The following is a 27,611-nucleotide window of genomic DNA, read 5'->3' as shown; positions in this document are numbered from 1 at the left end:
GCCATACTATTCCACCAAGCAAAACAGGGCTTGTTCCGAGAGCTAAATATATGCCTCGGTCCCTAGGGGTTACTGACAAACCCTGGCAACAGGACTGCAGGAACCCTGATAATATTGTAGGATTTGCCCAGCCCTCTAAGAATAACTGCACTGCCTATGAGACCATCACAGGAATTAGCTCCCTCCTGCCCACTACACCCCTGGTACCACGCAGGAGCCAGGAACCCGCTGCTCTGGGGCAGGCACTGAAAGAACATGGATTTGCAGTCTAGTTCAGCGCGGCCTCAAATGGAAAATTGCTTTTTCTACAGGATTAGAAGTTTCACCCTCAGCTTCCTGCAGAGAACAGTGCAGCGCTGTGCCTGGCGCAATCCTGCCTGGGTGTCAGTGGAAAATAACCAGCAGTTCTCTCCGTAAAGAGATTAAAACCTTTTTACACAAACAACAACCGATGAGGGAGGGAAGGGGAACTCTGCGGGAAGCATGTGCACACAGGACATCACGCTTCTGCTCTTCAGGCATGAGCTGCTAAGCCAGCGGCAGCCGCCTTCGGAAGGCAGAGCCCAACTATTCCCCAGCAGCGACTGCCCCGAGTTTCCCAGCCATCCCAGGGCAGCGCTGCCTTTCCTTGCTGGAGCTTCGCAGGCACTCTGCAGCTCCCCACGCCTCCCGTGGAAGGAGAGGAATAGCTCCCAGCCTCGCAGCACCCGAGCAAGTTCACACAAGAAGCCCCCAGCAAGGCAGGGATGCCAGCTGCTTTCCAGCAGCCTCACACCCTAACCACCAGACCCAGCTTTGCACCAGCACTGCTCTTCAGCTAGGCACCTTCCCCAGCCCAGCAGAGGTGCTGCCTCCCAAGCCTTCCCCTCTCGCATCTTTCAACAAGCTCCAACATTGCCCAAATTCTCTCCGAGAGGCACCAGTGCTGCAGGAAAGCTACTGGCATGTCTGCCTCTGCATCCAGGGGTGCTCGGGGATGCATAGCTGGCATTCCAGGCTGGCAGAGCTCTGCCCCGCATAATCCACCTGACCAGGGCACATGCCAGAACAGGTTACGCAAACAGAGCGCACGCACGCTGTGAGAGAGCAGTCTTGGGCAGGGAAAGGGGAAAAAAGGCTGGAGAAGGAGCTGTATCTTGGTAGGCATTTAAGGGTCCTCAAGACAAATCCTTCCAGCTGGGGTGCAGAGCACTCCGAGTCTTGCAGCCCACCCCTGGCAAGTCAGTAGGACAGAAATTAGTCCTTTCTGTGCACTGCAGAGGGAGAAAGAAGAGATTCAACCCCACCTCCTCATCTTGCCCCAGTTCCCCCAGAGGCAGGAACGGAGCGGGGCTGTTCTGCCAGCACTGCCACCCTTGTCTGGGCACTTCAGCCACAAGCCAGGACCCATGCTCAAATGAGACTCACTGGGATGCTGCTGCATCCCCCTCTTCCTTCCTCCCGACCCGCAGCGTGGAGCAGCGCAGGGAGAGGTACGCTCCGGATGGAGCACTACCCATGGCCCACGTGGCCAAGCCATCACTTGCCCCAAAACCTGCAGCCTGCTGGGCCAGCAACACAGGGGAGGACAGACACAACTGAAAGGAAAGCAAGCCAGGAGGGGACTGGAGAAAAAGAGGCAGCTTCTTGGGCAAGTTTTTGCAGCGTAAGGACCTGCCCAGCCTTGCACTGAGGAAGCCACACGCCTGCCCTGCAAACAGAGCGCACCCAAGGATGCACACGCAGGCAGGCATGAAGCCTCCCCACTCCCCACAGGCTGGGGCACACCAGGCCTCCCCAGGAGGGAGCACTGCGGGGACTGGAGCCTTGGCAACTCCCCTATGAGAGCCTGACTTTGCATCCCCCTCCCTGTGCCTGGGGACAGCAAGCAGGCAGTGTGTGACAGCCACTGCTCCCACGCTGCAGCTCACCACCTTCTTCCAAGCCTTACGGTGACAATGCTGGAGGAGAGACCAGACCGAGAGAGGCCGCCGTGACAGGACCAACGATCCCTCCGGTTCACATCCTGCTGACGGCTGCTGGGAGCCGATGTTTAACGGAGGAGTGCCTGAGCCAAGCAAGGGCTTGGCAACTTGCCTATACCCTATACCATCCCCTGATCTGGAAATTAGCTCTTCAGTGGCATCCTCAGCTAGAACCGGCTTAACTTACACAATTGCCAAATAACTGATTGACCCACCCATCATGATATTGCCTAATCCTTTTTCAGCCCCTTAATACTTCTGGCTCTTACACCATCCATTGGCAACAAATTCCTTAGTTTAACTTGTCTTCATGTAAGAATAGCATCCCTTTGAGCCTGCTGCCTAGTTCCTCCACCCCTCCAGTCTTTAACAGGAGAAAATTTACCTCCTATACCCTGATCTGCATCGCACCCCTTTACACCAACCTTTCTAAGTGAAAGCCTGCCCCAAGCCAAGAGGCCCCAGCGCCTGCATGGGCAGAGCTGTGGGCTGCCCGGTCCTGCTGGGACGTGCCGACAGCGGCGTGCAGAGGCCAGGGAGATGCGAGGTGTTTAGGAGATGGGGACGTTACTCAAAGGCAGGGCTGGAATCCCCCACAGTGGGCACCCTCTGTCAGGATGTTTCTTCTTGCTGCCACACGCCCTTGTGCCCAGAGCCACCAAACCTGGGACCGGCCAGTGACACAGCGGAGCCAGTGGCCCATCTCCAGCCCCATGGCTCCCTCCTCCCTTGGCCCATAGCAGCAGGCACAGGGGACCATGCACTTGGTGTCCCCAGGCACGGCAGCAAGAAGCCATGCTGAGTGACCAGAGATTTCCCTCCCCTCTTCCCAAGCTTGTGGGGATCCAGAAGTTTGGCACCCAAATTAGAGACTTAACCAAAGGCGAGGGAAACAAGCCCCAGAGAGCTGCCAGAGACAAAGGGCAACCCATGGAGAAGGGGGTCTCTTCCTTGCCAGGGTTACGTCACCAGTCACCGTATAGGGACACGTCACCGTATAGGGACACACATCTCTGTGCCATTGTTTGCAGGCAACCTCACTGCCCAGGAATGCAGCAGCCCGTGGGGGCAGGGAGATGCACCGAGGGTGGGAAATGCTTCCTGCACAGAAGAGCTCACTCCTCAGCACATCTATTAAACACAGCCACAAGTGACCTGGCTACTTATCCGAGGAAACGCCAGCCACCCCTGGAGCAGAGGGCTGCTAGACAACAGGAGCTCCAGCACGCAGCTCCAGGTCTGGCTGCAGGGCCCCCCGAGCAGAGCACCAGGTCACACAAAGTGTGCACAGATGCAGGAGCCGTATCCGCACACATCCTGGCCCTGAAGCCTCCCCATACCTAAAGCCACCTTTTTATCCAATCCACTTAGTTTTATACCCTCTGAGACTTTCAAATACTAAGCTGATGCTCTGCTTGCTGCAGAGATGCCCCGTAAGAACCACCTGAGCTTTGTTTTATGGCTTACTTGGCATTACTGATGAAGGCAGCCCTCGGGCTCTCATGACACATTAAAACGCGTACTGAGGAACAGGTTGTTCCCTGCAGAGAAGCACGGATGGGGTAAGGGAGAGGGAGCAGCAGGCTGTGGGGTGCGTATGGGGCCATGGGCCACTTGAGAGACACAGCCCGTGGTCACCGCACCCCCAGGCACCAGCCCAGGCAGGGGCCACCCCAGCACAGGCAAACACCTCTCTCCCTGGGCCCTGCACCCATCAGCGTGCCCCCCTGCTGCACCGGTATTCCAACTGCAAGGCAAAGGCGGCAAGAAACAGGGGATTTCTGCAAGTCTTGGTCTCTGCACTTAGTCTGGGACAAGTTTGTTAAGAAAGCAACCACGCTGAAAGAAGCGGCAGCACTCACCTAGACGGAGCTCAAATGGCTCCTCGTGACAAGAGTTTCCCCATGCAACTGCCAGGAGCTTCCACTGATCCTAGTTTATCTCTTAGATAAACAGCATCAGTTAAAACAATTTGCTCAGGGATTTTATCGCTACATAAACAGACAACCCAGTGTAACAAGGAAAGCTGAGAGAGAAACTGGCTGTAAGCAGGAGATGGACAAATAAAACAGACGAAGAACCTGTTTTCTCAAAGGCTGACTCCCCAAGAGCACAACTGTCCCAAACGAAGCTACAGCCTACCCCAGGCCAAGCTCTCGCCCATCCCAAGCCACGTGAATGGCTCTCACAGCCCAGCCAAAAGGATTTGCTTGGGTAATTAACTGAGGAAGAGAACTCAGTTCTGACCCCATAGCCTTGATAGATCTGTTCATTAATAAAGTCCTCAGGTACCAACAGGATGAGAAGTAATGGCAGAAAAAAGATTCAGCCTGAACGAATCCCCTGGCAAAATATTACTGCCGAAGAGATGGAGCCACAGCACAATCCTGCACCTCCTGCAGAGGAAAAATGCTCCTCAGCTCACCATGCCACTGAAAACACTGAAGAGGATCCCAATTATATAAAATATGCCAGTGAAGGAGCTGTTCCCTCCTCTGGGAAGGCACACAGGGAAGAGTGGACTCCCCAAACACTTGCTCCGGTCTGTAACCGGACTGCAGCATCCTGCAGCACAGCTACGCAAGGGCGCACAGCCAGCCCTCTCCAGCTCCGCTCCCGCTGCCTGTCTGTTCCAAATGCAGCCACCCAGGAGTTACAGGATGGGTCCTGAGTTCAAAGCAAGGACCTTTCTGGTCTGCTGCATAATGCCAGGCGCCAGGTTTTCCCCAGCAATTGCTGTACTAGCATCTAAAAAAATCAGTGTATGTCCTCTTCTACCAGGACAGCCACCAAGAGAAAGAAGGTGGCACTGCTTAGCATCGCAGGAGCAGGGACCCAGAGAGAAGATCAGGAACAAGTCACCACCCCACCCCTGCCAGGGAAGGACGCCAGCCCTGCCGGCACCCCGGGCGGTCAGTGCCACCACTGCTGCTGGGCCATCGCCCCAGCACGGCTGGGAACGCCTTGCTCCCCACGCCGCCCCTTTCCTGCGGGCAGGCTGCTCCTCCTACACCTCGCTCCGCAGATACCATCCAGCAGGGCTTCTCCTGCCAACCTACCTGGCTGAGCTATGACTGGAATGCCGTCCCTGGCTGCCCGCCCGGCTGCTGCCCCGTTAGCGCAAGAGCAGATTAAGGTTTATCGGCAGAAAGGTGCAAGGGGGTGGGTTGGTACTGCCGGCACGCAGTGCCCAGCCAAGCACCTCTCCCCAGGCTGGCCGCACAGAGGGAGAGGGAAATGGCCTCCAGACAGAGAAACCCTACGAAGGGGTCCAGAACCACCCCTGCCTCTGCTCTCAGGGATGCAAGACGCACACCTCACAGGGACTTCGCTCCCTCCCCCAGTTTCTCGCTCAGCCTCCGCTGGTACCCGGGGGTACCATGCCCAAGGGATGAGGCCAGGGCAAGGCCCAGCCTGCCCAACCCTCGGGGGGCAGTTACAGACCCCCAGGCAGAGCCCTGCAGGTACTGCTGCAGGCACTGGGAGCAGGGGTCTCGGCACCGTGCAAAAGGCAGCAGAGGAGCTGGCCCATGGTACTGATAAAGGGAGCCCCAGGTACCGAGGCACAGCCCCCAGAACATGCTCTAACCTCTTTTTCGCACCTTTCCTTTCTTCCCAAGCTTGGATGATTTTTTTGCCTTCCACTTGAACCAGGGAGTCTCACCACATTAACAGCCAACACAGAGCTGGAAACACACCTTGAAGCTCCAACTGGCCAGTTTGATTTTCTGTGTCCATACCCATCACTGCCAGCTGCTTCCCAAGCCATGCAAATCAGGAAAGTTTGTTTGGGGCTGTCCTGCCCGAGGTGGGAAGCCAGGATCCAGCTTGCCTAATGCTGTCAGAGGATTCATTCAGATCACTTTTACACCCTCACCACCACTCCTTTGCGGCCGATGCTTCCCTTGCAACGCAGTTATTCCCTGATTTTACAGAAGTACTTGAAGGCCTGAACTGACCTAAGACCCCAGAGCATTGTTTTTTTCCCCAGAAACAAAGCGAGATATGGTGCTTCTTGGCCAACGAGAACAGCTTCAGAGCCAAGACAATCACAATTTGGCAGCTGAATCGGAGTTGGCAAGCTATGCATTGGTTGATTTTCCTCCCCCCCTGCCCTCCAGTGACTTCTCTTCTGCAGTTTAGGGGTTCAGAAGTACTGCAAGTGCTGAAGGCCACAACTTGCTCAACGCTTTGGTTACCAAAGCCGAGCACCTGGTAGTTTCTGTTCCAGTAGGAGTTAACACGCACCCAGCCAGGCTCAAGGCTTTGGCTGCAATCCTCCACCTGCAACAAACATTGCCCCAGCACAAGAGGCCGGGAAGAAGTTTAAAGACTAGTTTTCAAAACATGAATTTAGCCTCAGACAGGGGCTTTAGTTCAACAGCACGCACACAACAGTGGCAGGTGGTTACGAATAAACTCTCGAGCATCCCTCCTGGCCTTTGGGTTCTGCAGCATGAGCTGTCCTTCCAGTCTGCAGCTGTATTTCAGAGGAATGGATAAATTGCACTGGTGGCATTTATGCTAGAAGGAAGACAGGAACTAGCTCTAGCCATGCTGCTTCTCTTTAGCTAAAAAGAGCTGAGAAGGTCCAATTTCAATGCCTCTATGTGCTTACTCCTCCAGACCCATCAGGGATGCTAGGATTTTACAGAGGCAGAGACAAGAACAAGCTGAGGTGTAACATCCCAGAGCATGTTTGGCAGACCACCTCGGCACCATGCCCGCACGATCAGCACACGGTGCTCACAGCAGCCCTGTGCTCCTGTTGCTGTCGATGGAGTCAGGAACAGGCTGATAAGCCACTGTGGGCAGCCTGGAAGGCCGAAGGAAAAGCCGGCAGGAGGAAACTCATAGCACATCTACATTGACAGTGCATCCAGGGGAGTGTCGTAGCAGGGAGAGTCCCAGGGAATCCACAAATAACAGGAGAGAGTCCACAGCAACTCTGTGCTATGGCAGGGAGGATCCTGAACAGCCCCTCAACAGAGATCTCCCCTCTGCCATCAGCTCTCCTCCCATTTTAGGTGCTAACAGCCTGGTTATTTATCTGTAAAGCTCTGGTATTGTGGCTGCAGCACCAAGCGTCTGCCCCATCCATTCAGAGTCGAGATGCCGGTGGGTAATCCCAGTTACCCTAAGCTTTCCCCTTCTACTGCTGGCAGCCATGAGCAGCCCACCAAGACAGAACTCCTGGGTCCCGTTCCCTGCTTGGTCACCCACTTGCTCTGCAAACTGGGACCATACTGCCGCTTATTTGCCATACCTGTCTCAGTCTGCAGGAGTGCAGACAGCACCAAAGGGAGTTAAATGGCTTGTTAACACAGGCAAATTGGTTTAAAGCCCTTAAAGGAAAGGTAACCGCTTCACTCTGTTCTCCTACAAATTCTGAGCCTCCACACTTCCCTCTCTCCCCAGGAGGAGCAGTTGGGATCAGACCGATTCCAATCCAAAGCACTCCTGCATGTCTGAAGAGTTGTGAGCTGGTCTCCATGCTTGTCTGGCCCTGCTCACCTGAAACACAGAACTGAGGACTAAATACCCAAAGAGAGGCAACGCACTTAGAAGTGCAGAGATCAGCAAAAGCTCCCTCAGCCTTTTTCTGTTCCCCTTGTTTTCATTGAGTATCACCCACAAATCAAAGATACTGAGGCACAGCCAGTCCTCCGGTTCACTTAAGCTAATTAGCATCCCTGGAAGACAGAGAGAGCACAGTGGTCTAATATTAGACAGAAGATGCACTTACAGCCCATCAAGATGACACAACATCCTCTGGGAGTGTGCAGTTCTCTTCCAACATCTACTACTATGCAGGGGAAAAAAAAAAAAAAGGGATAGGAAGAGGCAGTCAGTCATGGAAGATGTGAAGGTTTGTCTCCTGAATCTGGAGAGGGGCAGCAGGGCCATTTTAACCTGCTTTCCTTCACCTGAAAAGGCAGCCCAAGATGAGATCTTGGAATAAGCAAGCTGCAGAGCGGGGCTGCGAACAAAGCCCAGCAGTGAAAGAGCACCACGAGTCTCTAAACGGTAAGTAGCAGTGCCCACCCTCTTTCAGGGCAGAAACCCACTAAATCCAAGAAATCCAGCTAAATCCATGTGGCCTCAGCTCGAGGAGAAAAACCACTGCCTAGTAATTCTAAGAATGACACAGGCAGGCTCCCCTCTGCAGCATGCCAGGCAAACACCAGCCACGGCTCCTGCTCCACCAGCAACCTGAAGACAGAGGTAACAAGCACCGTTACAGCAGTTTGTGGTGCAAAAGACCTTTTACCAGCAGGCTTCTGCGTGATCCACAAGATCTCTGCTGCCTGGCACTACCTCTGGGCCGGGACAAAGCAGCTGTGTCAGTGCAAGGCAATGCAAACAGGCAGCACTCAGCAGAGAAAGCAGCTTTCAGGTGAAGGTGCAATATGGACCTAAGGAGGCAAGGGGAATTAACAGGGCTGGGATCTGGCCAAGGCACAAGAGGTATCGGTCAGCAATAGGCCTCAGCTGCAGAACTGATGGAGGTCATTTGGAAAGCAACCAAGCAACAAGAGAAAGTGGGCAAGACACTGGGTGGGAGAGTGCACATTTAGGAAGATCAGCAATTCACGTGGGCTTGAGGCAGGACTGGGGACAGAGCCCAGCCCGTGCCGCTGCGCACACCCAGCCATGCTGTTCAGCTTGCCACGGTTTAGTAAGATTAACAGACTGACGTGGCTGCTGGACACAGGGAGAACGAGGGAGTAAAAATTAGACGTGAATAAGAAAAAGTGGTTTGAAACCTCACACATTCTTATTCACTTTGTAGTCTGTGCTGCAGCCAGACTGAAATTAGCCAAATTGGGTATGAATTATTGAACGCACTAGAGTCCCATTTCCTTTGCTAATCAAAGAAAATTATTCCAGGGAGCTGAAAATGCGGGAAGATAAGCAATTTTTCAAGGAAAAAAGGAAAAGGCACTGCTAGAATGGCTTCCGTAAGGAGGGAGCAGCTTGCAGAGCACCGTTCACCTCCTCCAGTCCCTTCTCCCTGCTCAGCTGCCCACAGCCCAGCAGGCAGAGGAGGCTATCCATCCATCCATCCATCCAGTCCTGGGGCACGGGCCGCGCTGTCCCCACCCCGGCCACACAGCACATCAAAGAGCTCTCCTGCTCCTGGAAGTCATCCCGAAGGAATGCAGGATCTTTGCAGAGTGTTTAATAAGATAAACAGACCAAAGTCCCACTCCGGGTAAGGATTAGCGCTGAACAAGCCCGGGCGGGTGCTGGCAGTTCCGGCAGGCGCCTGGCAGCTCTGACAGGCAGAGCCCTGCGGGGCTCATGGGCAAAGGCTGGCCTGCCCTGCCACGGCTCCGGACAGCCCCAAGGCTGGGGCAGGTCACTCAGCTCTGTCCTCCCCACCAGCAGAGCCCAGCTCCCGGGCTTTGGTTGGAAACCCAATGAGTACTGAGCCATTTCCCTCGCATCCCTTCTGCTGGGACAGCTTTGGTGGCTACCCGGGCTGACCTGCGTGCCCATATGCCACAGCTCTCAGCCACAGAGAGTCTGAGACAAGCGGCGTGAGCCTTGGGCAACGGGAGAGTATCGCCCGCCTCGAGCAACAGGAGCCGGCAATTTGCAGAGAGAAACAGAGAGTCGAGTTCTGCCCCTGCCAGAAAGGCAGAGCCGCTCAGTCCTAGATGGCTGCAAATTGGTTACAGCATTAAAACGATCTAGATTGATACGTGTGGCTGTCTGGCTGCATTCTGCAAGCAGCCACGCCTGTACATTTAATTTACACCTCCAGCACATACAGTGTGACAGGGCTGACTGCTCCCATGCTTGATGCTGTGCAAAGAGATACGGAGCAGACAGGGAAATGAATGACAGGGAAGGTTTGGACAGAAGCAGTTACAGCACAACAACACCTTTTGTTAAAGTTACAGATTTGTGGCCTGGTGACACCGTGACCAAAAGCAACAGTCAGTGCATAAAGGCTCACGCAGCACAGGCTGTCTGCAAAGCCTGGCCCCACAGCCTGCAGCATCAGCAGGGCTGACCTCCGGCAAGTGAGCTAAAGCAGAGCGGACCCAGGTGTAGGACAGGCTTCCAACCTCTCATCCAGCCAGAGGAGGGAGGGAGGGAGGGATGTGACAGGTTATCAGGGAGTCCAAAAAACAGTTCTGCAAAGCCAGGGTATGCAAAGAGGATGAAGGAGATGCCAGAGTCCCAAATCTGCAGGCATTCAGTTGAGGAGATGCTCAGAGGGAGAGATTCAGATCCAGCCTTGTCAACAGGAACAGTGACGGCTGCCAGTAGGAAGCATCACTCCACTTGCACCCACTCCCTGCCGCCCCGGGGGAGCGGCAGCCCCCGCAGGGGGATTTCCCTCGTGCACGCAGCCCCCAGCACCCCCGCCAAAGGCTTCACGTGCCCACGGAGCAGCTCCCTGCAGCAATCCCCTGCCTGGGAGCACTGCAACACAGCTCTCGCCAAGTCCCCTGAGCAAGGCTGATGCTGTGCAAGCCTCCTGCGGCAGGAAGCACCAGAAGGAGACTGCAGGGACAGAGTGGGACATGGAAATGTTTCAGACCGATCCCCTATGGGAACTCACAACACCTTTCCCACTCCCACATCCCTTCCCTTCTCCCACCCTTTTCTACCCCACGTCTGTACAAAAAGGATGAACCAGGGAGAACGCCGCTTCCCTCTGCAATCCCACCAGCCAGGAGGTGATGTACCAGCCCTGGACCAGCACCGATCAGTACCCAGCAGTTCAATGGGAAAACACAGCACAGAAGGAGGTGCAGAGCCTGCCAAAGCCCACAGCTCCCCTCTGTAGCACAGCAGACAGCAAGCCACGGTCCCCCTCCATGTTATTAGAGGAGCAAACAACGGAAAAGCAGAACCAAGAGCACATGGCCAGGGCCCAGCACTTGTCATAACTGCACAGCCGGCACCGCCAAGAGATACGCCGTCTGTGCTGCTGACCAAGAAGCCCTAGCTGATCCCACAGAGAAATGCAGCAGGATATGCCAGAGTGGGAAGTGGGGCCAAAGGAGCCTTCCCAGACCAGTAGCCTCCCACACCAGATTAAAATTCCATAGGAATTTGCTAAACAAATCGACTCTCTTAGCTACTGCCATAAACCCATGGGATGTTTTGCATTACTACCACGCAAGGGAGGGAGGAAACAGACCCTTATGCTTGGCCCACGCACAGGGCCCCCCACGCTAGCGGTGAGAGCGTCTCCTGCAAACACTGGTCCAGGCAGCACAGCTGGCTTCTGCAGCAACAGCCATAATACCTGGCTCCATCCACCCTTGAAAAGCCAGCATCTCACCCATAAGTCAGTCCCTGCTCTCCCCTGTGCCCGTCTCCGACGTGGCAGCCCCGAGAGGGAATCTGCTCCCACCCCGGCAGCCAGCGGGGCTGCCTGCTGTGCCCGTGCTGCCCCAGCCTGCCGACGGGGAGGCAGGATGGGGCCCCCAGGAGCGTTCAGTGGTGGATTCTCTCCTCTCAGTTTACTACATTTTACAGCTGCTGGCTAACTCTCTCACCCTCCCGAGACGGAGGTGTTGATGCTGTTCTCATTATCTTCTATTCAAAACAGAGCTAAGAAGAGGAGGGAAGGAAAAAAAACCTTCTTTAAGAAGAAAGTCACACACTAACCCTCTTCCAGACCCCTCCCTCGCCTGTTCTGAAGCACAACAAAATGCCAGGGATGGATTAAAAAGAAATAGTTGCAGGGGTGCAGAAGGGCTGCAGAGAGACCAGAGCATGGGAAGTGACCACAGCCCAAATCACCTAACGCAAACCCATGCCAGCAATTTCCTTGCTGAGAGGAGCCTACTGTGCATGCCTTACAGTCTCTGTAAGGAGCCTGAAAAGAAAATTTTGCATGGGCTGGTTTACAAGAACAAAACGTCTCAGTTCTATGGAGGCAGAGACCTAAAAAGAAAGGGAGGACAGAATAGAAGTGAACAGGCAGAAGACAAAACGGAACGGACAGTGTAACTTAAAGGGAGATGCTTTCAAAGCCGTCCCACTCCCAAGCAGACATGGGAGAACTGAGGCTGCAGGACTGGATGCAATTCTTCCACAGGAGTAATTAACAGGGCTGCCACAGAGATGAAAAGTTAGAGGAGAGTTCTGGACTGGCTAGAATCACAATTTCAATAAGAGCTAAGTGACATTTTTAAACATATGGAGCATCTGCAGCACACTGCATGTTGAACGCAAGCCAGAGTAGCTAGCTTTATTATGGGCATCTACATGGAAAGGAGTTTCAAAGGCCTGCGTGCTAGCCTCACAGCAGCACCCCGAGACACCACGTTAGCCCCCTCCAGTTCCTAGGCTGGGTGACGTACAGCACCCAAAGGTGACCATCGCAGCACAACACGCACCCGCCTCGCTGCCTGCCCAGAGGGAGCAGCCCTGGGCCCACGGCCGCACCAGGGCTGGGGGAGGCAGCAGAGAAGCTACCGAGTGCTGCGGAAGCACAAGCGCAGCACTAGCCATGACCACCAGCCTAGGAAGCCAGCAGGTAGTCCAGAAAGGCTTTGAAACGGCTGCTATGTGTGCACATAGAGGGTCAGTCCTCAGCCTTGCTCTCACTGCTGGAATCATTCCCATCAGGGCGGCAGAGCATCGCCCCCAAGACTGGCGGATCCATCCTTACCAAAAGGCTTAACCACCCCCCACTTGGTTCGTGGGCCCTATTTTCCATGTCACCCGAGAAGCTGAGGTGACACCGCACTAGTTAAAGCGCAGAGAAGAGTTTCTGGAAGATATATTGGACATGTTGCTCTGGGACAAGGGTCTCAAGCCACCAGCAGGACCTCCTGTTACAACAGCATGTGCTTACTGTACCCAACACTACCAGGTTTCACGATGCACTGTGCTTGTAAAGCCAACCTACGTGGCTTTTCTCAGGAGGTTCAAAGTCCACACACATCTCCAAAGCTAGCAAAGCAGTCTCAGCTGGGGCAGTTGCACCAGCATTAATGCAAATCATGCCACAAGCAAGGCACTATTTAAGAGGAGCTCTGGGTTCTCATTAACCAAGGCCCTAACAAAGGTTTAATCTGAACTTCCTTCCACCCAGACGGCTCAGCATGGAGTCACCACGCAGCCCCTCCCACGCCATACAGAAAAATCTAGATTTTCTTCAAGTGCAGTTGCAATCAAAGTGAAATACGAGAGACACATGCAGGGGAAAGATCTCTCAGGGATTAGTCAGCTGTTGAACTCCAGAAGAGCGTGCTTGATGGCGTTGTCAGGGGAGAGCGAGGGGAGGAAAGCACCACACCTAGCACGGAGCCTGCTGGTGGTGTGCCTTGGGAAGCTCCAACACCTGCGCAGTGACTCCAGCCCGCTTCGTGCAGTACCAGCGTTCAAGGCACAAACACAGCGAGGCTGTGGCTTCTCGGGCCAATTCTTTCCCTGGGAAGCCCCATCCAGGTATCTTGAGGAACAAGAGGAAATCCACTCCTGGTGCTGTGCGGCACTGTGTGCTGCTCGGGGCCGGCTCCCTCTCCGTGCATTCCCCTGCAGAGGCACCAGAGCAAACATCCTCCTTGGCCCAAGGGCCCAGTCCCAGCCTGTGTCCCAGCCTCCTGCGCAAGCCCCAGAGCTGCTCCTCTGCCATTCAGCACCAAAAAACTTCCCTCCAGGCACCCTCAGTGCTGAAGCCAGTTTGCAGAGCTTAGCTGAAGTCTTGCATTTTGCCTACAGCTGGTCAAAGCATTTTTACCACAATTAAGTGTAATCAAAGCACACTGTTTTTACTCTAACCTGAGCTGTTTCACAGAGACGCCCTGGTTTGAACTCCCCTCTTAAACAGGAAAGATTTTGATGTCTAGGATTTTTCCAAGCTGGAGCAACAGGAGATGAAGATACTCAAAACATTCATGTTTTTCCACTCAGCTGCCACCATTCTTCCAATTCTTTCTGCAAAAGCACTCAAAGGTTTGTTTTTAAACTCAGATCGCAGCAAAGAGCAGCGTTCTGGGCAGCTTTGCTTTGAACCTTCCTGGGGGGAGCTGATGGGAAACAAGTCCTGGAGCTAAATTCTCAGACTCAGAGCTCAGAAATAGTTCCCAGGGTGGCAGGAGCAGGTTCTCATGCCTGGTTTTGCACGGCCTCCCAGAAGCCAGCAAGGCAGCTGCACTGGGCAAGCCAAAAGGGACTTTCACAGACCTCAGGAGAGGCTTGAGCTTTGGGTAGGGCTCGAGGGAAACCAAGATTTTGGGGGTCCGTTTGTTCCATGCTCTCTACAGCAAACCTGCTAGCACCCAGCATATAGGATACTCATGCAATGACCAGGCTTCCAAGATGTGGGAAGAAAAGCAAGTCCACTGGATAGGACAAGAAAGGTGGGTTTACCAAAGCAAGCGGAACAGCTGCTAAGTCAGGCGGATGCCAAAATAAGAATCACTGCGCCTCTCCCGAGCAACACTTTTTGACCTACCTGAGATATCTGTAACGCAAGTTTGCCTTGTTCTTGTCATTTCTCAGCAACACAGTCTGGACAGGTCTCCATCAGTTCAGAGAAATCAGGCCCACCAGATGGGGCAGGTTGTCTGCAGGCTGTTTTCCAGCCCTCTCCAGCCCCCACTCTCCCCACAGCAGCCTGCTGGCCCCGAGCCGCCAGCCAGGCAGGCTGACCCTACCTCTGCATGCCAACAGCCTCCTGGGGAGCCATTGGGAAGAGGGGCCTAATTCCTTAAAGGAAGCAAGCTATGCAACAAGTGATCTTCAGAGAAGAGGGGAGTCCCAGAAAGAATCATCTGCTACCTGGCATCAGGAAAGGTTAATCTAGCAGGGAGGAAAGATAAACCCACCTATAACTGCATGGACCTGCAATTTAAGCACACGGGAGGGAGAGTTTAGACATGCCCAGATTTGGCATCTTCAACTCCCTTGCACAACAGCATGGGAGCAACACAAGCAAATCCTCCCTACGGCACTGCATCAGAGGGCATGCTTCTAGACAAACACATCCACTTACAGCCTGGTGCACGCAGGCACTTCACCTTTCTCCCCTCCTGGGACCAGGACACCGGCACAGCTGCAAGGTATAGCACACTGGGAATGACAGTCCCGTCACCACCCTGGTCCTCTGCAAGAAAAGCTGTCCAGGGCTAGGATGTGTCCCCGACCGCAGCAGGTCCCAGCCCAGCTCACCAAACGCAGCCAGCCCCGACACACCAGCGGCTGTAACGAGCATTACACCAACGCAACACCGTTTTGAATCTTCCACCACTAAAGGCAAAAGCAGGAACGGGTCCCCGCGATAAATTCTACATTGTATCTACACTATTAGGAGGAAAACTAGATCTCTCATCATCTCCCAGGGGTCTTAAGGGACAATATCCTTCACCACAAACGGGAACCACCTAGCTCAGCCACCCCAGCTCACATCCAGCGTGCGCAAAATAAGCATGCCAAAGAACACGGCAAACTAGGTGAGGGCAGAATTCTTCCAAATGTTTGCTCAGGTTTAACAAAACCAACCACGCACACACTCTTCTTTCTCCTCCCTCCCCATCCACGAGGTGCAAGGAAGGAGCAGGACTGATACCTTTCAAGCACAAGATGGAATACCTATATATAGGCATAAAACCTCCAGTGTTTTCTCCCCTCTTACAAAAACCACTCGAGACGGGTGCCTCTTGGGAGCCACTTTGCTGAACTAGCTCTCTCCCAGATCAAGAGCTCGGTCATTTACCTCTGTCAGCATTCACAGCTGGAAAAGGGGGTTATGGCCTCTCCTCTGCACGTCCAAGGGGGAGGAGGGAGCCAATCTGCATGTTTATTTGTTGTCTGGGCAGAATTCCTGCATTCCTTCCCCTGTTTACTCATCTGCTCTCAGGACATACTCAGACCCCAGCAAAGGGGTTTTGGGGCACCACATTCCCCCATGAGCTCGGAGCTCTTGCTGGAACACAGGACAAGCATAAAGGGGGAAGACAGAAGCCAGCAAATGGGTTATTACAGGAGTTACGTTTTCAAGGTGGTTGGGCAACAAGTAGAAGAAAGATCAGTTCTCTCCAGATCTGCTCTCCATAGAGACAGATCTCCACACCTGGAGGTCTAAGATACAGGGCTTCACCACAACACAGAAGCATAACTCATACCCCCCCAAATCACTTAGCTGCTCGGCTTGGTTCTGACTTAGTTATACCTTGGAAAAGCAAGCTTTACCCCAAGCAAGACTCGGCTGGCTTCTTGGATCCCTACCGGAGTCCACGAGGCTGACTTAGCAAGCAAGGGACCGCTGAGACAGAGGAAGCTAGGGGTGACTACCATGAAGGAAGGCCTTCACCACAGGATTAGCCCATAAATTTATTAGCTCTAAAGCTACGGGAGAATTTAACTCAGGTGTGAGGAGTCTGAATTCCCTAGTAAGTGCCTGCCACACACTTGTGTCAGGACAGGACTTGCAATGGGGATGCTCCCAACCACATTGGGCTCATTACAGAGGGGACTGAGAACCTGCATCAAATCTGGAGCAAAAATAACATAAAATAACTTTGCTTGGCTGTACCTTTGTTGCAACAACTGCCTTTGACAACAAGGTCAATGCCAGGTACTGTCCCCATGACAAGTGAGTCTACAGAGTAGTATGACTCTACCCCAGACACATGTAGAACAGGACTGATCCCCCTCATCACCAGTGGGATCATTTGCCAATCAACCATTTACAAGCTAAGAACCCAAGGTGGCCAACAGAGCCAGGGCTTGGCTGCTGCTGCGTCTGCATGCTCAGAGCACCCCAGGGGAAGGCAGGCACCCGTGCTCCAGCCTCACCTTCCACGCAGTGCTCCACCTCCTCCAGGTTGCGCAGCGTTATCCGCATGAGGCTGGAGTTCAGCATCAGCTCATTGCGGTGTGCCGGCCACATGTACTGTGGGGCAGGGTTGACGAAGAAAATCCGTGTGTCCCCAGTTGAGACTTGGTTGTCGCAGATTAACGGGTCCCCGAAGCCACCGATAACCACCTTGTTCCCACCATCCAAGAGGATCTCATGAGTGACGATGTCTTTGCCTTTCAGATAACGCCAGACTCTCACCTTGAACGAGAGGGAGAAAGAGTACGTGAGACCATTTCACAGCCACAAACAATTGGCACCTTCTGGCCCAGTTAATTTTTATCACGTTGTCACAAGATGCACAGGAGTGGTTCAGGTTGGCAAAGCCTTCCAGCAGAGCTAATTTCATTAGCCATCCCTGCAAAAGCACAAAATACATAGGCAAGACAGACTAAAGCACGTACTATTCTTTCTGCCAAAGCTGCACCCAGCTCTCCAGCCCAGGTACTCAGCACCCCGGCCCCTTCCCCACGCAGCCTCATGGGGAGCAAAGGGGGACAGGGCTTGTGTCACAAGTGGCCCCTCAGCCACGCAGGTTCTCCAGCGAGGGACAGAGACCCCTCGTCCCCCAGTGCGCATCTCTCCTCTTTGCACTGGGACACACTGCCCTTGGCGCTGAGACCCAGGGTTTGCCTTCAGCTGGGCCCACAGCCTGCTGCCAAGCGCACCGCCAGCCCAGTCCCTGCTGTTAGAGGCTCAAAACAGCCTGATGCTGCCCAGCACCAAACCCTACCTCGAGCCGCCTTGACTCCCCTCCCCGGAGGCCCTCTCTGCCCACGGGGGCACATGAGCCCAAAACAGCCCTCTCCTTCCTCTCCTCTCATCACCAACCCTGTCCCCACCCTGAGTGCAAGCACCCAGCAAGCCCCTGGTACAAAGGCTCCCGGGCTGGCAGAGGGTAGCAATGCCCCTTTTCTTTGTTCAGGCAAGAACAATGGCTCCAGATAAGCTGCCGCTTCTCAGCAAACACTTGAAGGCCACTAGCAGGCACAGCTGCTTCCAGAGACCCAGAGACCAGCCTCCCACATGGCACAGGAGAGTCCAGCGGGGCCGGCAAGGTGGGGGCCAGCGGAGCACAAGCAGCCCGGCAGAGCTGGGTGGGAGAAGGGCTGAGCGGACCCCGGCAGCCGCTGCGGCACAGCTCGGCTCAGACCAGGAAGGCTGCTCACGAGCTTCCCTGGCAGAAGGAGAAGCCTCTGCTGCTGTTTTGCCTCTGCTGTACACGACCGGTAAGCAGAGGATGAGCTAACCAACCTTTTCCCTCCGATATTGTTCTAACCTTTATGCCCACAAGAGCCATTTCAGTTGCCACATGACTGGCTATGGCAGGGAACACTGCTGTCCAACAAGGGACACTGCACTTAGCCAAGGGAAGCTGGCAGAGCCTCAACCAGGAAAATAATTTATTTAAAAAAAATAATAATCAGAACTGACCTGGTCCTGCCCATTACTAATAATAGAATACTAATAAAGAATTCCAATTCATAGCAGGACTGGACACTTGGACAGAAGTGAGATCCACCTCACCTGCCACCGACCCTTTCCATGTACATGAGCTGGAAGCCTGACACCCGCAGACACAGGCCACAGGCTCAGGGACACGATTCGACCCCCGTCAAGGGCAGCATGCAAGTCTCAGTCTTGCCAGAGGAACCCCCCCTTCTTCTCCCAGGCAGCATCATTCAAGGTGACAGACTCCAGCTGGTACAGTTCTCCCAGAGATATCCTGACTCGCAACAAAATCTCAGCGGCGAAATGGATCAAGGGAGAAGAAAACACTTCTGAATTTAAAAAACAAAAAAAGCTTTGAAAGGAACATTAAATGGCTGGAAGCCCCCAAGCAGGGAAGGCTGCACAGCGAAAGAGAGCCCTGTCCATCCTGGGGGAGGCTCTGAACAGTGGCACAGGAGCCTTAACACAGGGGCAGGCGCAGGTAGGTTGGGTGAAGGAAAGAAGGGAGTCTTCTGGCTCCAACAAGGCCCTGGCACCTTGGGAAGATGAAAGGCAGAGCAGAAAACGCTCCATGTAAAAATGTCAAAGGCAACTTACGTTCCTATAAAGGACTAAAAAAAACCCTTTGCGTTAGCAGACTAGATTTGCTAAAATGCATGGAGGATTTGGCAGTAGGAGCCCATTTCCCTTTACTCATCCAAACTTCAGGAAGAAAAATAAGTCCTGGCCACAGGAGTTAGTGCCGCTCTCCCCCCTTCCACTGCCAGCGGTCCTAGAGCAGCCTCCCCGGGCCGCACCGCCGGCTCATCCCCCTGCCCAAAAAAGGCACGATCTGCACACAACTGCAAGCCAACCTCTCCCCGGTGCCACGCTCTCCACAGCAAATTGCCCAAAAGAAGCACCCACACAGGAGGGAAGAAGCAGCCCTAAAATGAATCTTTAGTGCACATAGGACACCGGGGGCATGTCCCCATTCACTCCCAATAGATTAGAAATCCTCCTGCTGCTGCTGCAATCCCATCGCAGGGGAAACATGACACAGAGCCGAGCCGGCGAGTTGCACGGAATAGGAACAGCTCATCACAGAGCTGCCCGAGGTTTCAGCCTGGAGCAAGGGCAGCTCACTCACAAGGGCGGCTGCTGCAGTGCATGGGTATTACTGCGACTGCAGGCACCCCTGGCCTGGCATGCTCAGAGCCTGCTTTATCGCACTCTCTGCCAGCATCTCCTCTCCTACGCCGCAGCCTGAGGGCCCAGTCACCTGCGTTCTCCAGCTGTCTCCGCTGCCCAAAAAGCACTTCAGCACACCGTGCCAAGCACCAAAGCAGTCAGGGAGGAGGTGGCTCAAAGATAAGGGGGCTCTTGACCCCCTCTCTGAAACAGGCACACACACACGTACGTACTTTCAGAGTGCAATTCCAAAGGGAACGCGAGGGGCAGAGAAAGGATGCTCACAGGCCTGTAGACAGACAGGTCTGTCCTGACCTTGGGGGACACTGGGGGTGGCAGACAGTTGTTCACACTCCAGCTTCCGTGCTTGACGTAGGTGTTGCGGTGGGGGGACTTGTTACAGTTGAGGAGCAGACATTATCCCACTCTAGAATGAACCATTTTTATAGTTATCTGCAACTGCAGCCCACTGGCCTCTGCCCTGCACGGCCCTTCAAGTGCACTGCGTTCCCCTGTGGGCTTCTTTGAGACCATCCAGAGAGACTCTTACTCTTTGCCAAATACCTCCATCTCATTACTCAGTGGCTACAGAAGATACGCACAAGGATGTGACACTGCAAAGTTCAAATAAGAGGGTAAAAACATGTTGGGGGCTAGGGGGAATATGCAAGTCTCAGCCTTTAATCAGTCTTGCAATTTTTTGAAGCCCTAACTCCAGAATTTCAGGGGTGTGAGCTCAGCACTATCTCAGTCCTGATCAAGAGGCTTCAAGGTCCACAATGATGCTGAGCTGAACTCCCACAGTGCATCCCTGCCACAACTAGGAGCGGGCAGCTACGGGTGCTGGGGCAAGGGAACAGGGCCATTCCCACCACCAGAGCAAGCAGGCTGGGGCGAGACCCTCCTGCTCAGCACAGAATTCACCTGTCAAGCAGAAAATGGAAATGAATTTAGCATTGCTGTACTCTACAGGTGCAACTGAAGGTTAAGGACAAAGTTTAGGAGTGTATTTTATTCTCAGATCCTCCTACTTCTCACACCTTCTCCTGAAGGTGTAATATTTGCCCACCTTGGAGAAGGACTCTGGACTTGATGGGTCTCAGCTCCCACCCAGCCCAGCAGGTCCTGTGATCCAAACAGCAGCCACTGCACATTACCGAGGTGAGCCCTGTTCTCCTGCATACCTGAGATCAAAAGCCATCCCAGGTATAAACACCAGTGTGACAGCTCCTCTTTGGAAGCTGCACATGCCTTAGCTGCCCCCAGACGTGAGACTTAACTGGAGACGTTGCACCCACGTGCTCTCAGACTCATTCATCTTCCAGCATGAAGCAGCTCCCCTTGGGCCAGTGCTAAGCAATGCCACAGCAACCAAAGGACAAGCAATAACTTATACGCAGGCTACCGTGCCTCCCCACGCATTCCAAGTCCAAGCTGCTGGGCAGGGGTAAGAAGAGGGGTTGAGAAAGCAATGTCTTCAAAGCCATTTGCACAGCCTATTTCAGCCTGAGAAGCCTGCTTGAAAAGCTGACTGCTCGGTTGTACCCAGCCCTGCCAGCATGAGCTCTTTTCTTGAGAGATGGCAGTCAACCAGCAACCAGAGGGAGCTTCAGATGGCAAGGGAGGGTAGCTGTGACAGGCAGCTTTCCTCCCTTCTGATCTTGCGGGAATCCCGGTATTGACACAGAGACATCTGCTCCACCACACGCAGGTGGTGCCACAGGAGGCAGCTCCCTTCAAAGAGCCAGGCTGGGGCCACCTGCAAGCATGGCACCTCAGGTGAGCCGAGGAGGCAGGGTGCTAAGGAGCACAGCTTGCACAGCTTTACTGCAAGCCTGCACTAACGCAAGCCTCCTGCTTCCTCACCCGGGACCAGCTGTTTCTCCAGCATTTTGCAGCAGCACAGCTCCCTGTGGTTGTGCTTCTCCCCACAGTCAAGTCAAGACACCTTCCCGCAGCCCCACCAGCCCCACCTCCCCTTCCTTCGGCAGCAGCCTGCAGCCCGCGGGGCAGGCGCTCGCTGCGAGGAGGTGAGGTGCACAAGGCAACCAGGGCAAAAACCCAGGAACACAAAGGAGACAAAAGGAAAAAAATACGCCAGGCAGGCAGAGAGCGCAGCCTGAGGCTTGTGCTGAAAGGTAGCAGTCGGGCATTTTCACAGCTAGGTCTAAGGGGGAAGAAAGGCTAAAGCCTACCCCCTCTTCTGAAGCAGATGGTAATTTGAGTTAATTAGCATGGGTGTTCTAGTCATACACCTCAGAGCCAGGCCACAGCATTCACAAGCAACATCAGAGTCCACCAGCTTTCTCCCCACCCTTATCCTCTATAATGAATGGATGTGAAGGCACCAAAGACCAAGCAATTACCTGTAGGGCATCCCATTCATCATCACACACAATTAAGACTTTGTCACTGGTGACTCACCGGCTACCTCAAGGATCGGGGAAGAAAAGGGAGAGAGAGAAAACATTAGGCTGGAACCTAGTTCCAAGAGGTCCCTTCCCTGTAGCAGACTCACTCACTCTTTTGCCAGCCAGCACATAAAACACTGGATTAAGACTGTTTTACAAGACTCCTGGCAGCTACAGGGAGGCAGAGCAAGAACAGCAAAGACTTTATTTAAGCAGATCCTTGCAAGGGTATATTTGAAGTGCAGCACAAAACCAGAAAGTGAAAGGATTTTCCAGTATGCCATGGGGCTCCATCCCACAGTAGGGAATGGGACCACCTGTACAGGCAAGCACGGTGCTCGCCAATTCCTGCCAGGAGGATGCTTTGAGAAATGTCAGCCTTGGTCTTGTAAAAAAAGATAAGAAGTTAGAGCATCGTCTCCTCAAGAAGAGAGCTGTCCCTCTGGACAAAAGTAAAAAGGGTCACCACTAGATTTCAGCACTTCTTAAAGACGAAGGCTAGCATCAGCTCTGCTTGCAGCTTCACACACAGCTCTGGCAACTCCTTCCCTCCTGACCGCACGTCGTCCCTCTCCCCTTGCTTGTCACTCTCTGGGCCTCTCCCTGGCAGGAGCCGGCTGCCCCTTCCCTAAGGGCTAGCAGAGCACCGAACCCACCTCCCCCAGCAACTTCCCCATCCAACCCTGGCTGGAGCACAGCCGCCCTTACCCCCCAAAATACGGGCTCTATTGTTTGGAACAGGATCCACATCCTTTTCAACACTTCCTATAGCACATATAGAACCTGCATTTGTCCTATAAATAGGAGCTCTCTTCATAAATATCAGATCCGACCAGAACAAGGCACATCAGAAGTCTCAAAAGCAGGAAGGGACGATGCCAACGCACAGGCTGTAAATAGGATGGACAGCAGCACCGCCAGCTTGGGAAGAGCAGCGAGGCCAGGGCGGCAGCCAGGAGCAAGCACAGCGCCCCGGTTCCCACGTCAAACCCCTCAGTAAAGCGGCACATCAGCCAGCTTGAGAGTCAAATTCGGGAGTTCTGTCAGCCTGTCCTTCCTTGTTATTCATCTCCTCTAGCAAATGAATGGCTGGTAGCTATTTAAGGGTGTTTATCTAACATTAACTTCACATTTCTTCTAGAGTTGTAGTGTGCTTATCTTCATCTATCAAAGGCTTCAGCTGGGAGGGTTTAGAGTTTAACTAGGATGAACAATACACTAATGCAGCACTCGCAGATATTCACGCGCCTGCTCCCTCGCAGACCACCCAGCACCAATAACACTTGCTATTTTGGGTGTGGGCTCTAGGGAACTTCTACCACACACTTGGCCCTTGCCTTTCCTCTTCAGATAAAGAAGAGCCTGACAAGAGATAACTGTGGTATTTAGAGGTAACCCCAGGGCCTAAGGAAGGGTTACCGAGTATGACAGCGAGGAAGCGGACGTGTGTTTGCTCACCAGCTAACCAGCAAGATCCCTCCTGCACCTCAGCTCGCTCTGGCTCCACAGGGCACCAGGGTCGGTGCGAGGGCCGGAGGAGCCAGCGGTCAGGTTTAATGCCCAAACTTCCCTTTTGGAGTCTAGGCGCTTGGTAAAAAAAACAACCAAACCAAAACGCAAGTATGTCTAACCCTGCAACCCAGCATCAGCAGAATCCACAGGAATTTCAATACTTTGAGAGATCTTAGAGTGAAAGAGGCCAACAGCTGCTGCAAAGCTATGCATTTACAAGCCATGAGTGTTACGCCCTGCTAAGTCACAGTTAGGAGAGATTTATCTGCTTTCAGGTCCTTAAGACACCCCAAGTCCCATTTCAAAGCTTTTTTCCTGCAAAGACACTATGCACGTACAATTCAAAATTACACAGAAAAGACTGATGTGTAGGTAAGGGGACTGGAGAACCCCTGTTGTAAGAAAATTACTAAATGTCACAGCATAACCGGGAGAGCCGGCAGCACTGCCACAATGAGTGGGATGGGCACTTCCACCCAGGGCAGGAGAGAAGGTTTTTCTCCTTTCGCTTTCTTTTACAGGACTCCAGGAGTGAAAAGGCATCTTGGGGGCAGGTTCTGGCCTTCAGGTGCTGCTCTGACGCTAGTAATAGGCAGAAGCGGAATCCCACCGTTAACTCCAGCATAAGTAGCACAAGCCTTCTCCACAGCATCGCTCGGGATGGCTCAGGGAAAGGTGGGCGAGAGACTCTCTTCCCAGGCTGGGCAATGCAAACTGTGTTTCAAATATAGCCACCACCTGCAGACCAGGTTCTTCCCCACAGGTTGCTCCCAGGCTGCTCTTACTTGGGACTTGACTGCACCTTCTCAAAGGCAGAGCAGATTTACCATCGCAGGAGCACAGGCAAAATGGTTTTCCCGGCCCAGTCTTGCTCCGATGCAGCAAGATGAAGCCACAATTTTACGCTAGCCAGACACCTCGCCACGTGTCCGCAGTGGGAGGAAGGAGACCCATTTCTTAGATGAGCATTTCTGCCTCGTCACTAGCCTCACTGGACCACCTCCTGCCTGTGTGGCAACCCTTACCCCAGCGTCAGGTGGCCCACATCCATTCAGCCATATGTGCCCCAAGCTGCGGCAGGACACTGGCTGCTCGCAGCAGCTGATTAGTTTTCTACATAGCACCCAGGATGTGCCAGACACTTTGCAGACATACGGTCTCTGCGCTAGCCTGGAGGGTCTGTGATCTAATTTACACGAGCAGGGTACAGATTGTACCATGCGGTATCGCAAGGGGCAGAGCGGTGGGAGCAAGCGTGAAGCAGCGGGCACCAGCTGGACAGACAGAAGCTGTTCAACTAGTTTACTGGGCTGAGAGATGCTCCAGAGCAGAGGGCAATGCCATGGTATAAAGTTAACCATCCTCTGCACAGGCAGACCTCACCCCCCAACGCACCGCTGTGCATCGCCCCAGGCCCTGCTCCGCGCTAGGCACAGGCAGGGACCGCGGTGCTTTTTAAGGATGGGCAGAAGAGGGGACGGGGAGAAGAGGAAAAGGCAACGTAGCAGCATGTCCTCGCAAGCGAGATTCCTGCCCTGGGAAGGGTTAAGCCGTGCAGCACGTTTTCTGACAACCAGGCGGATGGTATTTCAGGTTGCTCAGTACTTTACCGTCTCTCAGCTTAGGGGGGGAGGAAAAAAAAAAAAAAAAAAAAACATAGCCAGAGGCCAGATTCGTAGTTAAACAATAGCTTGAGCTAGAGGAACTCAAGATGCTGCTAAAGTAAACAGGGAGCTACGGGCAGAGCCAGCCAGCGGCTGCGAGCACCTTCCCCGCAGCCTAAACCCTGCCGGAGCAGAAAGTTGGGAGCCAGCTCCGCATCACGGAAAGGAGGGAAATGCCCATAAAAAGCAACCTTGAGAGATTCCCCCTCGCCACAGCTGCGGCAGCTCCAGCGGGGAGAGACTCCGCAGTCTAAAAATACATAATTACACACCAAAGCTCCAGCGCGTACAATAAAAACCACATGCGCCCGCCCCAGCAGGCGCCTGGTGGGGGCCGAAAGTTCCCCCGGCCCCCCCTTACCTTGCAGGAGTAGGTGTGGTGGACGGGGTCCACGTTCATGATCTCCTCCACCGTGCCGGTCAGCACCACGTTGGCCTCCTCCTCCCGCCGCTCCAGCTCCCGTTCGGGGCAGGTCGCCCCGCCGCCGCCCAGTCCGAGCCCCAGCAGCCCCAGCAGCGCCAGGGCGAGCGTCCTTCGCCCCGCCATGGCCCGCCGGCCGCCGGCGGCTGGGCTCGGCCCGGCCAGCTCCGCTCCCAGCCCCGGGCAACCCGACGGAGCGGGCAGACAAAGCCAGCCCCGCTCGCAGGCAGAGAGAAGGGCTACTTTTGTTCGAGGAGGTGAAAAGGAGGAAGGAAAGAAAGAGAGGGAGGGGAGGGGAGAGCAGGGGAGGGGAGAAGGAAGAAAATCCCAAGAGGAGGAGGAGGAGGAGGAGGAGGAGATATCTCTCCCCTGAAACCGCGGCCCGGGAGAAGCGCTCGGTCCTCTGCCTTGCCCCTGTAAGAAAGCCCTCAGATTTGCATGCAATCTGAATTGCTGATAAGGAGGGAGCGGGGGTAGGGGAGAGAGGAGGGAGGCAGCCAGCCCTGCTGCCGGCTCTTATTGCGGAGCTGCCGAGGACGCCACCCCCAGGAAAGGGAGCTCGCATCAGGTTAATGGATAATCAGCGCGCCAACGTGAGGAGACTTTTAAAGGTGTAGGGACCGCTGCCGAGGGCAGCCTGCCTCTCCGCAGCCGGCTGGAGAGCCGCCGCCCCCCCCGGCCCTGTCCCGGGGTCCCCCGGCCCGGACCCCGCACCCCCGGGGATGCGCAGGGCTGCCGGGGGCGCGGGGCGGCTGCGGGAGGGGATCGGGCCCCGGCGCTTCCCCCCCGTCACCCCCAGCTCAGCCTTGGGGGGGGACGGCAGGGCCCGCTCCCGTTTTCCCTGTGGGGAAACTGAGGCCCGGGCAGCCGGGCTGTCACCCGCGCCTGGTCCCTCACCGTCTGCTCGGGTACCAGGGGAGATGGTGCTCAGGGCTTCCCGCACCTTGCCCGCGCCCGGCACAGCCACCCTGCGTCTGCCCCTGGAGCGCTGTGACCTCCTGCCCTGGCTTTCTCCAGGGACCGGACGGGCAGTTTTTCCAGATGTCATGTGCAGTTACTGCAAATATAAAATGAAAAGTTAAGTGGCACCAGGGGAGGGATATTGTTTCTCCCCTCCATAAATTACCCGTCCCCCAGAGGCATTTTACAAGGCTGTTTTACTTGATGGTCCTAAACAAGTCCTGTTGGTGACCCAGGGCCGAATTACCCATCGCCGGTGCAGTTTAACCACGCCAGTGCCAGGATGCCAGTGGAGGACACGACTGATGTGCGTGTTCCGATGCACAGCAACATCCTGCATTGCAAGGCTCTGCAGATGACCATCCATCCTCTGTGTCCTCCAAGCGCTGAGCAGTGCTCTTTGTGCTGTTTGCGCTCTTTGCCCCTGCAATTGTGGATGCGCCAATCCTTTTTTCTCTCCCCTGGAACATAAACAGAAATTAACTACAAGATAGGAATAAATGAATCTTACTGAGTGTTCAAAATGCTGTCCAAGCCTACCTTCTGCCTCAAAGAGGACGAAATACCAGAGATTGCATAAAGCTGTCTGGAGATATCACAACTGCTATGGGTTTTACAGGGAAGGCATACTGTACATATTCTCTCTTAAACCGTGCACTTGGCATTTCCACAGTGACTTTGGTCTCAATGCCGGACCTGTTCTTGCAAACCCCGCACCCTCTTCTAGATCCCCTTCTGCTCAAGGCTTCAATTTCTGTCCCGTAAAACGAAGTTCCCAGTTCAGCACCGAAGGAAAGCTGCCCATTTGCAAGCACGCGGTATTTAATCACCTCAGTGAGGGCTTCAGAGAGACAATTTTCAGAAGAAAGTGGCCCACTTAGGTCTGCAGGAAACCTGGCTTCACCTGGCGGAGCTTAACTCTTCTAAACCTGCCTGTCTTCTGTACCACTCCTGTAGAAACCTCAGGGAGGAACAGTCCCTGTGCTCTCCCCTGCCGAGAGAAAGGTGCCGCAGGGCAAAGGAACCCAAAGCAGGATCCACAATGTCAGGTTTTCTGCCCGTACCAACCAAAAAACTTCACCGAAATGTGTGCTGTCGGGATGAGGGGCCGGGAGCAGCGTTCAGCTGCAGCGGGACGGCTCCATCGTAAGCCAAGAGCAACGTGAAGTCCAGGCTCCGCAGTCGTCACTGTTACACGGCGGAGGTTTAGCACAAAGG

At 54.3% G+C, this 27,611-nt stretch overlaps 1 protein-coding gene across 4 annotated transcripts in view; it reads right to left on the bottom strand.

Moving 5' to 3' along the window:
• Positions 1-25,925, bottom strand: part of AGRN (agrin) — a 125,506-nt gene extending 99,581 nt beyond the window's left edge. For 2 of the 4 annotated variants that reach the window (XM_087755380.1, XM_087755382.1), the window contains exons 1-2: positions 25,374-25,925; positions 16,743-17,004 (exon numbers count right to left, since the gene is read on the bottom strand). In XM_087755380.1, coding sequence (XP_087611506.1) covers positions 16,743-17,004; positions 25,374-25,559 — 448 coding nt within the window. In that variant the 5' untranslated portion in view covers positions 25,560-25,925. The remainder of the gene's footprint in view (positions 1-16,742; positions 17,005-25,373) is intronic. The other 2 variants (XM_087755381.1, XM_087755384.1) reach the window with 1 other exon arrangement.
• Between the last annotated feature and the right edge of the window lie 1,686 nt (positions 25,926-27,611).

This window comes from Nipponia nippon, unplaced genomic scaffold (genome assembly GCF_047370975.1).
Source record: "Nipponia nippon isolate SJK-2023a ecotype South Korea unplaced genomic scaffold, ASM4737097v1 scaffold_19, whole genome shotgun sequence".
Lineage (NCBI taxonomy): Eukaryota > Metazoa > Chordata > Aves > Pelecaniformes > Threskiornithidae > Nipponia > Nipponia nippon.
The sequence above is the reverse complement of the archived record's forward strand: the minus strand, read 5'-3'. Positions and strand labels throughout refer to the sequence as shown.